The sequence below is a fragment of the Cephus cinctus genome, unplaced genomic scaffold, assembly GCF_000341935.2.
Source record: "Cephus cinctus unplaced genomic scaffold, Ccin1 Ccin1_scaffold0143, whole genome shotgun sequence".
In the NCBI taxonomy this organism is placed as follows: Eukaryota; Metazoa; Arthropoda; class Insecta; order Hymenoptera; family Cephidae; genus Cephus; species Cephus cinctus.
Window position 1 is genome coordinate 475134 of NW_014332873.1, and position 15186 is coordinate 490319.

The 15186-nt window shown below is 46.2% G+C and overlaps 1 protein-coding gene across 7 annotated transcripts in view; it reads left to right on the forward strand.

The window, feature by feature from the left end:
• The window catches only part of LOC107263243 (single-minded homolog 2), a 21745-nt gene extending 6942 nt beyond the window's left edge, over nucleotides 1-14803 (forward strand). For 5 of the 7 annotated variants that reach the window (XM_015730224.2, XM_015730226.2, XM_025080626.1 and 2 more), the window contains exons 2-9: nucleotides 6759-7043; nucleotides 8353-8438; nucleotides 8577-8666; nucleotides 8758-8979; nucleotides 10432-10646; nucleotides 11270-11376; nucleotides 12273-12746; nucleotides 12828-14803. In XM_015730224.2, coding sequence (XP_015585710.1) covers nucleotides 6869-7043; nucleotides 8353-8438; nucleotides 8577-8666; nucleotides 8758-8979; nucleotides 10432-10646; nucleotides 11270-11376; nucleotides 12273-12746; nucleotides 12828-13561 — 2103 coding nt within the window. In that variant the 5' untranslated portion in view covers nucleotides 6759-6868 and the 3' untranslated portion in view covers nucleotides 13562-14803. Of the gene's footprint in view, nucleotides 1-741; nucleotides 860-4263; nucleotides 5355-6758; nucleotides 7044-8352; nucleotides 8439-8576; nucleotides 8667-8757; nucleotides 8980-10431; nucleotides 10647-11269; nucleotides 11377-12272; nucleotides 12747-12827 lie in introns of those variants that run through there. The other 2 variants (XM_025080627.1, XM_015730222.2) reach the window with 2 other exon arrangements.
• The last annotated feature ends 383 nt before the right edge of the window (nucleotides 14804-15186 follow it).

Below are 15186 nucleotides of genomic sequence, written 5' to 3' on the forward strand. Positions count from 1 at the left end.
CCCCCCCCCCTTCGACCCCTCGAGCATGCATGCCGGAGAATTCCTCACTCCCCGTCAACCCCATCCTGTATCTCATAATCCTGGAACCTCTTCGTGTGTGCTTATACGACTTATATATATATATATATATATATATATATATATATATATATATATATATATATAGAGACTCCTCCCTCACGTACCAGGAAGACGCACACGCGTCTCCGCACCCCCGCGACACTTTGACCCTTGAATGGAGGGTCGTTAGGCTGTGTCACCGTGGGACGAGGGGAGGCGGATTTGCTGTTACACTAATTGTTATTTCTCATCCCTGCAAGAGGGGGGTCGTACTGCGCACTCTTACGGCTCCTCCTACACGCTTATTAACCAGACTCGATATTCCAACAGTTTCGCGGCTCCGATGACAGAAATACGTAAATCGTTTGTTCCTCGTACTTGCGGAGCGAAGAAAAGTGTAGCGAGACCAAAGCGCCATGGAAAACGTTTTGCAAAAATGGCTACGCTCCGTTTATGGGGGAGTCCGTTCGGGCAACAACGTGTAGGATTACGCGTCGCGTTCTCGGATCATTTTGCTCTTTCTCTCTGTCTCACTCCCTCTCATTGCCTCTATCCTCCTCCGACCCGGCTCTCTGGCTCCGCCACCTCCCTCCGGCACTCCGCGCCACCCGCGCTCTCGTGTTTGTTGCGTTTAACGAACGACATTGTAAGTAAGCGGGACACGTAGTGTAGCCACTCCGACGACTCGCCACGGCCTCCTGTACCGTCTACACTTCACACTCGACACGACCGCCGCTACCCACACGACAGGCTGCTCGATCCGAGATAGGCTCAGCCCGACGAGACATAAGCATACGTGGTCAGCACAATGCAAGGGGAACATGCTTCCCGGTTTACTTTCTTACGGCAGGCTCACCCTGACCCGTTCAGCGTTCAACGCGGTTTTTAACTTCGGCAGGGGGGCTATTCGGAATCGTCAAAAAAATATTTAACGATCGGTCGTATCAATTTAGGGGTTTCGTTTTTTTTTTAATTCTCACCTGAAATTCTCATTTGTTTGTACGTTTTTCTTTCGTTGTATTTCAATATGAATAACGCTGCCTGGTATCGTTTATTGTTTTTTTTTTTATTTAATAAGTACAAGCTCGTACGACGAGACCTAAGAGATAATATTTGTCGAGATTTACGCGTGCTCCCTTGCCTGATGCCGTTCAGCCGAGCCCAGTACTATAGCTGCGTGCATTATTATTTCGTGCATTCCGTACGCCTATGAGGTTACGCACCCTGTGTACGCACGTGCGTAATTTCTCTCGGGTTTCCTTCCCTGGACCGGAGATTCCCTCTGCTCGCGCGTGTCTACGGCGTTTATCTTTTATATAGCTGTAGGGGTTGATACGTTGGACGCGCGAGTTTTTGCTAAGCACGTAGATTAACTGAATTAGCGGGATTGTAAGAGCTTTAATGGTGTTAGCTGTACAGGACCAAGTTCCATCGGATTTAGTCCGGCATTTTCTATGTGGCGGTACATAGAGACCGATGCATAAGAATAGGTCACGCGGTATATGAAATATTCACTAAATTTATATGTGTACATTTTGTCCTTTTGAATATACTATGGGGATTCGTGTATTATTTTCAGTGTTTGCGAAACGTTCGTAGGTGGATGCAGTGTGAATGGGGCTTTAAAATATTTTTGAAAATTCACTACTTTCGATATCTCGAAAATTACTTGTTACCGTTGCTCAGCGTGGGGAATGACTTTTTCCACTTGTGGGATCGAACGTCGATGTAAATTCATACGTTACGTCACGCGAGTATCGTACGAGTCGATTGCTCAAGTCGTCCCTTTCATAACGTGGAGTGGCAAACAACAAATTGGATTTCTTGGCTGAGACGATAAAACCTAAGAGAGCGAGAGAGAGAGAGAGAGAGAGCTGAAGATATGCGAACGACTAGGAGCGAGAGCGAAATAGTTTGTATCCGTGGATGTACGAGGGAAGTTATAGGGGTTGAGGTATAGGTTATGTTCGGCTGTTTGTTCTTTTAGTACGATGGGGGTTACGTATCTGGAAGAGACTATAGGAGCTATACGGTGTCTTTCGGCATAAACTTCCTGCCGAATGCCAGGACACGGAGTATGCTAATAATTTGGGCCATCCGCTTCACGATTTTCTTTCGTTTACGTCTCGAGAAGAAATTCTTGACGAAGAAGGCTAAAACGGCAAGAGCCCAGGAACACCCGGAACGCAGGACGATTGTTTTGGATGAAATCGGTATACGCGAGTAGGTAGAAGTAATGCTGTTCCCAGTTGCTACATTCCATTGGAATGTGCATTGACGACTACAAAATATGGGGAAAGGGGGGAAAGGGGGGGTGGCAAAAAGTGTAGACACTTGGACCTATCCCAATCTATGTATAGATATTTCTCAGGAGCAGCAAAGACCTGGAGGAAAGCCCTTACCTTCCGGCGTGTTAAAATGCGCGAGCACACGCACCCTGTCCGAAAAGAATAACCGAACGGATTCCAGTGAGCTATTCGGGATGATGAATCGCGCGTGTTAGGTACCAAAGACCCTCTCTGTCTCTTTCGTGCCGGGGGTGTGGATGAGGGACTGCAGGGGTGTTACCGGTAACGTCACTGCGAGTCAGCGACGAGGGAGAGGATTTTGGTAGTACGCTGCTCCAGAGAAACGAAACTGAACGGAACGAGACGAATGTAGGTGAGGCGTGTTAAGCCGCGACAGAGTTGCGGACTCGCGCCCCTCGAAGCATCCATTCACTCGGTCACGAACTAGACAAAATCTGACACCCCCCCTTAACGCCAGGATCACCCACGGCTTCTGTGTACCGGTGTGTACTGCCTTGCGACTATATATGCATGTACTGTGCACGAATGGATTCTGGTATCACTGTTGCGTCTGACGGGCTGACCCACAAAGCTGAACTCTTTGACAACGGAGCAAATCGAATGATTTATTTTGAGGCTCGTGAAAATTTTTTTTTGACCAGTCAAAGTTTGAGTTCAAAATCTTTTTTTTGGATTTAGGGTATTTCTTTAGATTTTGTGCTTGATGCGTGGGAAATGGAGGGGGTTGGTGGAGGTTGAAATTTTCATGTACCGAAATGTTTGAGATTCGCGAAATTCTTGTTTGGTGAAGATATGCGCAAGATGGGGATGATTTTTCAGGAATACATGTTGAGGCGTTATTGTTATTATTGTAAGCAGTTTTTTCTGTTTTGTTTATCTCTGTTTTAACGTGCTCTTATTATTTTGGTACTTATCGTCGTATAGTCAGTTTTAGTGAGCATACTTAATTTTACCTTTTTAACACGTGTTTTCGTGGTTCTAAGAATTTCAATGTAGGCGAGTGGAAGAATGTTCTGGAAATGTCCAGGGTATTCAGCTTAAACCCACGATTAAATGGAATCTTCGGTTAATTATTTGACAGCGGGCAGAGTGATTGGCTTTTAAATTGTATTTGGCTATCAGGATTGATCTGATATTTTAGTCAATTTACTCGATACGTTCAGTCGCTTCCTACTGCAGGTTCGGTGCATCGCGATGTCGTCCTGCATTCCGGTGCATCAATTGCGCTATCAAGTTTCAAGTGTCGTCACGCAATCACACCTGGAGGTGAAAAAGCGTCGGTGCACCTTCTACGAGAGGCATCCATTGTTGCCAGCCGAAACAAGTTAAACAAACAGTCCAAGTAGATACACGTGGTGCGCAAAGGCCCTGCCGAGGGTTTTGTCGCACCGTTATATCTTCCAGTCTTAAGGAAAAGGTATAGAGCGAAGAAGCAGGGAAACGTATTTGGGAATGCTGGTAAACGGTGAAAGGTTCAAGGAAAACACATGTTTCGTATTAGATTTGTCTACCTGCGCGAAATGCACCTTAACGAAACTTAAAACTGAGAGCTCGAAAGTGGAAAGGTGCGGTGCGAGGTGCAAGAACACCGGACAGTCGAAATTGACAGCACCACGTGTTTCCTGTAAACATTTTCACTATGGGTTCCCGGCAGGTTTTCACGCAGGTCGACACGTTTGGAACACATGTTCCCAGTAATGCACGTCGAGAACCTCCGAGGTCCGCAAGGTGGCTGGCATATCGGTCACGTTGTAAAAGTCAGGTTGTAACCTGTTTGCGAGAATCTAATTAGGAAAAAAAAAAAAAAAAAAAAAAAAAAAAAAAAAAAAAAAAAAAAAACATGGAAGAACCGATAAGCACGATTATTTAAATCTGGACGAAAATTCGTGAATCCGACCTCCCTTGATTTTCTCACGCGTTTTCTCACCTCAACGACTATTTTCCGTTTGTCAAAATTCCTTCCGTATTTTCGTCACGACATGAAAAGATCGGACAATTCCGAAAGGCGAGTGCTGAGAAAATCCTTCGATTTTATGGCCATCCTAGGGGTGTATTTAATACCAGCAAAGACGCATATAAACTAGCGCTGGGGAACCCTGGGGCGCTCGTCAACGGAACAGTAGAGCCACCAGCAATCGCCTTTACTTTCGATTTTGCCACCCGTTGTTCCTACCTCATCGGGAATCACCCTGGGGCTTTCCCAAGAGCCTCTCCGTCCTGCACTATTACCAGCCACCTCCGGCAGGCCCCCTCCGCCCCGACCTCAGCTTCTCACCGTACTCCTCCCCACCTCAGAAAGCAACAACCTACACTTACCTAGCAGACCTCAAGCTTAGGTAACCCACCCACGTGTCCACACGCAGACGACGTTCAGGCTCTCCGGTTGCGACTGACCCTGCTGAGGGTGGAGCTTAAAATAAGGGTGGGTACCTCCTATATTCTGACTACCCCACCTCAGATCCCCTCGTCCCCGTTCGCCGTACCACCCTATCGCCAACCAGGAGAAACGACATGGGGGGTGAGTTCAGCACGCTCAAGCCCGCTCCGAGTGCCAGGAACAGACAGTCGTCGAAACTGAAGTGCCAGCGGCAACTTGCCGAGCAGGACTGGTGCGCTCCTGCTTTGACATATATATATTTGTTTAAGTGCCTTGAGGAAGCGGGAAGATTCATTCAGACGTGAGAAAAGAAGATACGATCTCCCGTTTCCGAAATCCTCACACCTGTTCCGCTCGCCCACGTATTTCTCTTGTCGATATCGACAATCGATTTTGACGTTCGTAAACGTTCAGTGTCTCCGATCCAGTGGCGACGTGTGTCGAGTATACCTATGTGATCAAGCGTCGCGAGGGGAGTTTATGAAGTCATTAAGAGTCCGGAACCAAAATGGCACCCATGATCGAGAATCAGAGACGCGGAGGCAGCGCGATCCTGAACAGCGATCCCTACATCAACAGTTGGAGGCGAAGGCAGGCTGCGCACAAAGGTATTCACGACCGATCCCACATCAAACCGGACAGGCCATAATGATCTTATTGTATTTTATCAGTGTTTATTTTCGTCGTAACGCGTGTCTCGGGGTTAGAACAAACGCGGCGTGACGTCATTGGACGGTTGGCTTGTTTTCTTCTCGCCTATAGAAATCGTGCTAGAGAAAGAGGAGACGGTTTCTGGCGAGGAAGAGCTTGCGAGTTTCCCGGTAGTGCAATAAGGGCGGCCAACCTTACCGCGTTGTTCTCGGAACGGGAAACGGGTGTAGTCGTAATCGTATAAGAGAAGCTTGCATTAGCTGCCGCCACCAGCAACGCTAAAGAGGTTAGAAGAGACGAGGCCCGGCCAGCCGGTACGAAAGACGAGTGACGGCATTGACGCCGTTTGCGCAACCCGCGACCCTTTATTCTCGCCTGGTCGTTTCTTGGTATCGTTGCGTTTCCGCGATGCGGAATGGCACTGCGGGTACGCGGCTCTTCCGCACTACCGCGAAACCTTTCCTGCACGCCGGTACACGGTCGTCTCGCTGCTCTAACAAGAAACAATAGGAGACGGTTCGTGTCTCCGCACGACTGCTGGAGCCGCGATGTAAAAAAATGCATTATTCAATGGAAATTTCCATTCGTGAGAAGTCTCACGGATGGTTAGGTACGTCGTTAGAATGCTCTCTTGGCGTCACTTTAATGACGGCTTGCTTGCTCCCTTTGCTTTTTGCATCCGTGTAACGAGCAGCTTCGTTCTCGCTCTTTCTGTGACATTAATTTATCCTTTTTTTACTGACTCAGGAACTTTACGGATCATCCCAAGATCCTTGGTATCCCGATACACCTGGGTATCACTAAGAGACACGTACATAGGGGGTCGCTTCGTTGTTGTTGTTACGCAAATCTACGTTGCTCTTAGCGCTATCCTGTTTCTGGGTGGTGCAATGTTTACTCGCCGTAGTGTACCGGCGAGACGACGCGATCGGTAACTGGTTCTTCTTTACCGACAGATATATCCGAAGCTCTATAATAAAGAAACGCTGTAAGGGGGAGCAGGCAAACACTAGGCGTAGCGCAGTTAACTTAATTCATCCTGTATGTATACCGATAGCAATCATTTTACGCCATGGAAACATAACTCAATTCCGATTCGTATTATTGCTGTATCCATTTCGATAACGTTTCTTTATCCTACCGTGCGACTTAAGGGCTGCCCACCCACGCGCTGGACATTAAACAGTATGGTCCGAGGGCGATTTGTCGATCAATTATATTCTTAGCGATTTTCGTAATTTTGGCTATTCGACATAAGTTTTACCGGGACGCACGGGAATGATTTTTTTTTTTTATGAACGATATACCTTACGTTTAGTATTAATGAATTAATGGACCTTGGATCTTTATCTTGATTTCAGGAAGCAGTCCTACTTCAGACACCGTGGATCTGAGCTCCCACCAACATCACAAAGAGAATTCGATAATCGGCGCTGGTGGCCTGGTCTCGTCCGGTCCCCAGGAAGTTGTGATGAAAGAGAAAAGCAAGAACGCGGCGCGAACGCGTCGCGAGAAGGAGAATCAAGAGTTCTTTGAGCTTGCTAAGCTACTTCCGCTTCCGGCGGCCATCACGACGCAGCTCGACAAGGCCAGCATAATTCGATTGACCACGAGTTACTTGAAGCTCAGAGAGCTCTTTCCGGACGGTAAGCGAAAAATAGTTTTTTTCTCTCTTTCGTCCTTATCAATTAGCCTATCGATGTTAGTCGATAAGATAGATACCTGCTACTCTCTCTCTCTCTCTTTCTCTCTGTCTCTCTATATGTCTGCTTTTGTTAATTCAACGACCAGACACTTACGCGCAAAGGGCAAATAGTATCGGATGAGATGGGTGTGATTGCGCACTTAATGCATTGTTAGCCCTGGTGCTTTGTAAGCAAAGCATGGGGGCTGTTATAGTGTTACAATAGCCCCCGCGAGGGATCGGCGAATTGAATTTCAAGTGGCTGCATCCCTCTACGGTAAGGCGCGTCTTTATTCACGGAAAGAAAAAAGAAGTGAATAAAAAAAAACGTCTCGGCACCCCTGCCACTCCGTATACCCTATTTCCCGAATCGTTAAGTCTCACGAACTTTTTTACCTTTTTTCTTTTGGCTGACATGTCTTCCTGAAATTCTGGCAATTTAGAAAAAAAAAAAAATTAAATTTGACAAATTTCAGGTTCACGAAGTTCCGATGTTATATGTTGATATATTTTCGAATATTTTACGAAAAATCTCAACGTCGACATTCCCAAACATCCTATAGTCCGAGCATGTGTTATTCAATATAAATTCCAAGATTTTTCTCATTCAGACGTCCGTCCAGCCTCCGGTCGATCAGATAAGAGCAAAGCGTGCCCCGGAATACGTGACAAATGAAATTTCACGTGTTACTGTCACCAGATCCTCTTTCCTTCTTCTTTATATATTTTTCATAGTCTTTCTGGCTAGAAAAAAAAGAAACGTCATGTGTAATACTCCGAAGAGAAAAAACGCCATAAAAATAATGCTTCAGGTTAATTCTGCAAAGACTGATAACTTGCATTTACTGCGACTACTCGGTAATATTAATATTGACAATTTATCAACATCGCATTTCACTGGTAACGAGGTGTATGAAATATGTAATGATTCCCACAAGATCGATAGACCCAATCATAGTAATCCGCTTGGTTAATGATTATCACCAAAGTGCCTGATATTATTTAATCCTAGGAAAGACTATTAATCAGGCAATTTTACTCGGAACTCCTATACTATATTCCCGGTGCTATTCGTAATGAATGCACGAACACGTACGCGTGCATAAAAGGCTTAGCCATATGTGGCGGAAAATATTCACGTATGAAAAATATCCATGTGTACCGCATGTAAAATTCAGTGACCTATTTTCATTCGGGTGATCGTGGAAATATTTAATTTTAACCCGATACGTGCGACGGTCCATTTTTAACATGACTGATAAATATTTCAGGTCTAGGAGATTTTTGGGGCGCGACCCCACCCCCGAGCAACCCACGCGAAGCCAGCATCAAGGAGCTGGGATCATGTCTCTTACAAGTAAGTAATTGCCTGTCTTGTCCTCCGGTAAGATGGAAATTTTGTAAAATTGAAAAATCAAAATCCTTAGTCCTCTTAGGTACTGCAATTTATCTTTATAACGAACGCCACGAGTCAGTATGAATTTTGACTTTTTAGACTTTGGACGGATTCATTTTCGTGGTGGCGCCCGACGGGAAGATCATGTACATCAGCGAAACGGCCAGCGTGCATCTGGGTCTCTCGCAGGTCAGACACGTTCCCAAATTTTTAATTTTATCCGTATTATATAATTATTGTAAAATATTTTTACTAACGTCAATTCCGTATTCAATCGCAGGTGGAACTAACCGGAAATAGCATTTACGAATACATTCATCAATGGGACCACGAGGAAATGGCGGCTGTTCTCAGTCTAAGTCACGCGTCTTCCGGAAACGGTGGATTTCCTTTACCGGCGGCGAACGCCCGCGGCGAAATCGAATTGGAGCGCGTTTTCTTCCTGAGGATGAAGTGCGTCCTCGCCAAGAGGAACGCCGGACTGACGGCCGCGGGATTCAAGGTAACCATGGAAACGGTCAATAACAGTCCCTGACGACCGCAAATTTCTATTACGTAAATTCGGAAGCCACGCTAACAGATTATTGTTTTATTGGCTTCCACAATGCTCCTGGCTACTTCCTCCTGGTCGAGCTGAACAATGAGAGCGAAGGCAATAGGGATGACTAGTGTGAAGTTTTGCCGATTTCGCATTAGCATAACAGTTGCTCTTGCTCACGGTACAGGAAATCGTAAAACGAATAAAAATATAAATACTCAATAAAAGATAAGGGATGGTTGCCTAAGTAGGGACAGCATTGTCTCGGTCACGCGCCGAGTCCATAAGTAAAACGGCCACCAGGTAGCTGCGCGCACCGTTCAAATTCGTTTCTCTGCCTCTCGCTGCATCCCTCTAATAACAATATTAGCTCTCTCTCTCTCTCTCTCTCTCTCTCTCTCTCTCTCTTTCTCTCACTCCTTCGCGCATCGCACTTTACCATTCTCGCCGACAGTTGTGCAATTTTTAATGTATTTCTTACTAAGCGTGTCTACGATCCTGAACAATTGTGCGAACTTTAGTATCCAATGCGTAGCCTCGATTGTTCTTAACAGCGTGAAAAGATAATTGCGTCGACACGCTATGGGATATAGAAGCCAAGATAGAGGGAAACTCCATCCCCCCTCCGGCGGCCCCATCAAAAGAAATAAGTGTGTTTGGCAAATAGCTCGCTCGAGCCGCAACGCTAGGTTGACCATGGTCCTCGAGGAAATCGCAGACACAAAAACCCCATGGCGTTAGGCAGAGTCATGAATGCCGACCCCCTATAAGCTGTTAACCAAGCGGAGGGGTACTTTTTGTATGGCACTTAGCGTACAAAGCCAAAAGCGTAGTTGGCTTTTCTGCGCGTATCCATGGGGAGCAACCGAGCCGTCGAGTATACATATAAGCAAGTAATCACGCGGGAGACGCGGGTAGGTATTCCCATATAGATTACACGCGTGTTCTGTCATTTCATCCATATGCTCACACGTGACGTATTCACTTGACTGTACGCACACACGATCTCTCCGCGAAGTATAATTTTATCAAACGAGCGTATCCGAGGTACCCTTGACTCAAATTAATTTTTAATTTTCTTCTTTTCCGCCCTTATCCAACCGCGAAGCCACATGTGCACCGGAATGCGCGTACACGCGTGACGATGCACGATTTGCTTCACAAATTACGCGCCCGCTCTCCTTTGTCACCCTATACGCACTTTTCTTTCATTGACTATTCAATTACCACCGAATTGGTAATTTGCCGCGCGTGTTCTTTACGCTTCTCGCCCTCGCCTCGCGAGTCGAGAGGCGCCACTTGTCTCTTGCATCTGCAAGTGACTCTGGCCCGCAGCTGCAGCTACCGATGGACCGTAGCTGAAATATACATATATGGTCTCGTGCTATACCTAATGTTTGTCTATAATTCTTGCAGGTGATACACTGCTCGGGATACCTGAAGGTGAAACAGTTCAATCTGCCGAGCCCAGTGGGATCCGAATACGAGGACACGGGCTGCATACAGAACGTCGGCCTCGTGGCTGTGGGTCACTCGTTACCGCCGAGCGCGATAACGGAGATAAAATTGCATCAGAACATGTTCATGTTCAGGGCGTCTCTGGATCTCAAGCTTATATTCCTAGACGCTAGGTAAGTCCAATTTTTCCGTGGGACAGGCGAAAGAGCCAGACGCGTCCTCAAGGGAGATTCACAATCGGCGGCTGAACCAAGTAGCAAGAACAGGGTGAACCGGGAGAATTTATTTTCGATGTAATTACAAACCGGTGTTGGGTTGCACCCATTAATATTTCGATAGAGAAAAAAAAAAAAGAAAAGAGTCAGGAGGGACCGTGAGCTGAAGTAGGAACGTCGGGCGGGGGGGAGGTCGAAGAGAAGTAGGTGGCTCAGTGGGAGGGAGTTGGTGCCAGCCATTAAAATCAGTCTCGTGTTACGAGAGCTCTGTGTGCTTTTTTTTTTTGTTTTATTGGAGACAAATAAAAATCCGCTGTTGGCAAACCCAACGATATCCCGACTGGGAATGACCATGTGCTGTAAAGCATATCTATATATATATCCATAGATTTATAATGCACATAGATGCTCACCTACGTTACGTTTGCTCTCGCTTCTGTACACAGGCTGAATAAATCGATTGGCACTTTGACATTTTTTTTTCATCCGCAACTTACCGCTCTCCGCTACGTCGGCTGGTTCCTTCTCTTCCGCTTTTCTGTGTTTTAATATTAAAGCATTAAATTGACACTTTCTTACAGGGTCTCCCAGCTCACCGGTTACGAGCCTCAGGATCTCATTGAGAAGACGCTCTATCGATACGTTCATGGCTGCGACCTGATGCAGATGCAACAAGCTCATCGAATACGTGAGTACTGGCCCTCTTTTTGTGTTCCTTACGACTTTCGATCGCTCCTTCGTGCTGGTCAAGGTATTGGAAATGAGCTGAGAGGACGCCGGGGCTTTGCGGTACGTCCCACCGAGTACGTCCTCCAGGGTCCACGATCTCTGAGGGTTACCCACTCGAGAAAACGTCTCGGCTCAAACCAGCTGACACTGCTTAACACTCTGGCTACTCGTGTACTGTCCTTTCATCTTTCTCCCTTTTACTCTGAGAACTCTTCTCTTCCTTCCGGCGCACGGGTGGTACCTTGTATTTTGCAGGCTTTGCATCAGCCTTACGAGCCTTTCGCCTGGCCTCTCTGTACCTCTGTGCTTTTATACCTGTACGCTTATATATCTGTATTCCGGGCTAAGTATCTACCTGCTACGTATTACGTGCATGTGGGTTGTGTATATTATTGATTGAACTATGCAGCCACGCTGGGATGCTGGCAGGGCGCACCGCAGAGCGAGAGAGTGAGACAGAGGGAACACAGGGACCGGGAGGAGAAGGAGGGGTCGCGTGGGGGTTTGAGAGAGAGGGACGCAGGGATGGAGGTACAGGGTCGGGTGCGAGTCCGCGAGGACGAGGACAGGGACTGGAGGGACATGGGGGAAGGAGGAGGAGCTGTTACTGCTATCGTTGTTTGAACAGACTCGCAGTTTCACGAACGTAACTCGAAGGGAGCCTGACATAATGCCACTAATGTTCGGCACGGGATACCGGGAGAGAGATTCTTTCTTTTTATATTCCTTTTCTCTCCTCTCCTTTACCTCCCGGAGAAAAATTTTTCTTTGCCCGACCTCAGTAAAGGATTTTCACTTTATGCACTTTTTCCTTAAGTATATTGACAGTGGCTTCGTTTATTTTCTGATCGGCAGTCTTATCCAAGGGCCAAGTCACTACCAGGTACTACAGATTCCTTACGAGGACCGGCGGCTGGGTGTGGATGCAGTCTTACGCCACGATAGTCCACAATTCACGAAGCTCCAGACCCCATTGCATCGTGTCCGTGAACTACGTGCTGTCCGAAATGGAGTCTGCTGATCTGATACTCAATGCGGAGCAAAAGTTTCCATCGTCCAGTCCCGGCAACCCACCGAGTGCGCCCCTGTCGACCTGTGTCTCGGGAACAGGAAGCAGTCACGATCTGGATGCCGAGCATAGTCCTACTCCGCCCTATAGAGGAAGAACCAACGAACCACCGGATACCGAGTACACGGACAGTTCCGGATATCCTGGAACAGATTACGTGCAATACCTACCCTCGACGTATGCGCCGACACTGAGTGCCAATAGTACCAGCCACGAGGACGAGGCTTACTATCCGGCCGATCTCTTCTATCAGTATGGAGGTAAGGGTTTTCGAGGGGAAAAATCTTTGCGAAAGATTATCCAGTTGTTATGTTTATCGTTCACCTTGATTTTTTATCCAGGTATACATCACGACTCTCTGTCGACTTTCCACCATCAGCAGCATCCTCAGCTACTTCATCATGGCCACACGCCGGCGACCATCCATCCGCAGCAGCCTGGTACTCAGAGCGAGAGGAAGAGGCCGTACTCGAGCCTGACCCAGCAGCAACATCAGAGCAGTTCTCAGAGCGAAAGGAAGAGACCGTACTCGGCGACCACCTTGCAGCAGCAGCACAGTCCTCAGAATCAACAGAAGAGGCCATATTCGGCATCCTCGAATTCCTGTGGCAGTTCGGACACCTCCGACACGCATCTACCAAGTCCCCTGGGTCTCCATTCCCTACCACCAGGATATCCCGCTCATCATCATCTCCTAGAGTCATCCTCGTCTTCCACGACCAACGTCAGCGAACCGGAAGCCATAATGTTCTCGAGTTGTGGCTATAATAATAACAATTCCTACGGAGAGAGCGCCGTCGGTATACCTCATCATGAGTCATATCCACCGGGCCACTCTGAACATCATACCGCACCGCGGCATCCCCATCATCACCTGGAACATCCATTGGAAGCGCCGGCTTACACCAGCGTCATCGTAGACTCCCAACAATATAGTCCAGGAACTGTCCAAGCTCTTCACGCGCATTCTCATGCAACTGCTGTCGCCGCGTCAGTGCCGGTAGGTACCACGCCGCCGCTTGCCACGTCACATCAACATCACCATGAGACACATCATCATCAATTCGTTCACTGACCCGTGCTCGAGGTGCCGACTTAGCACTTCTCAAAGCTCTAGAAGCCCTCGAGGATGACCTCGGCTTTTCCGGTTCTCCAAAAAGAGGAATAAACGATACGTCAAGTGAAAGCTAAGTTATCCGAGGGAAAGCTCGATATTCTGGACACGCAAAATCCCAGTTATACGTTATACGTAGAGTCTATGACACTTGGTATTATCAATTTATTTTATTCTGAACAAAGAACGTAACAGATCTTGAATGCGTATCATACGTAATGCGTGTACTATTCGTATGAAACATTTTTCATTCAGCAAGAGAAAATCGCTTGGCGCTGAGTGTCAATGAAGAATTTTCGAATAATCTAAATTTCGTTGACGCAACATAATAAATCCTGGCTTATCGGATTCGATATTCTGAATTGAGTCTTATAGGAAATTCGCGCTGGACGCGAGTCACGCCGGGGGTTCTAATTGACAATAGGAGTCCAGTGATATAATCAAAAAGTGACAAAGATAAGGGAAAGGGAGGGGAGATAAAATAGATAAATTTAAAAGACGGCGTGATCTGCGATACAATAGCTAATAGTAATGTCCACAAGACGAGCGTAAGTCCTATTCTAGTGTAAATATTTGGCGATAGTCGGAGTTTATCGATTTTCTTTTAGTGTAAATAACGTGAAAGTGTAAATGAACTTACAGTTAGGAATTTAAGGTAAATTACCAATACGAAGTGTGTATAATCTTACATAGATCCGAAGACTGACCGGTGCTTGTGCCAACCGACCAAAGATGCGCCCACTTATTGAACGAAAGAATGAATTAACAATAATTGTTATATTTTTATCCGCGTTTATTTAACGAATAGCTCTCGAATTATCGGGAGGGATCCGAGTACGTATGTAAATAGCGTATCCCAAATACCAGTATACCTAACGACTAAAAATATTTAATATAATAATTTTTTCCCCAACTTTTTCTTGCCGGATTCGATGATATATCGAAACGGATAAATAGACGAACGAGTATACATATATAAATACGAATATATAAATATTATACATATAGCATATATGTACATCGAGCACGTATATAAATATTATACATACACGATTATTTATATTAATATAAATTAAGAGTGTGACAAAATTCGACAGTGTAATCTATTTTACGGGATTTCGAAATTAAGACGTGTAAATATTGTACAAGTATGATAAGCAGTGCATTGCCTATACACCGAAAATATATCATATTTTCCTCTGACGATCATCAGCCGATTCGTCAATATCGAGTAAACCTCGGCAATCGCAATTGCCCTAAGCGCTTTTTCCAAAATTTCTCTAACGAGTCTCTCTTATTCCAGCGCCGCCGGCATTACGGTTGCTCAATCCAAAATCCTACAGGACTGACGGTAGACCCATTATTAGCCTTTGATTTACGATCCAGCAACATCTGTCCATGCGATTTATTTAGCCCAATAGACAACAGGTACTTGCTACGGTAGTCGACTGGTGGCTTTACACCTCTAATAATTCCATTTCCAAAAGGAAAAATAACATTGCCAATAAAATCAGGGTAGTTTGGAATTTCCACAAAATCGGGTTATTCCCAAGCTGCACAGTACACAGACAAGCCTAAAGTGACTG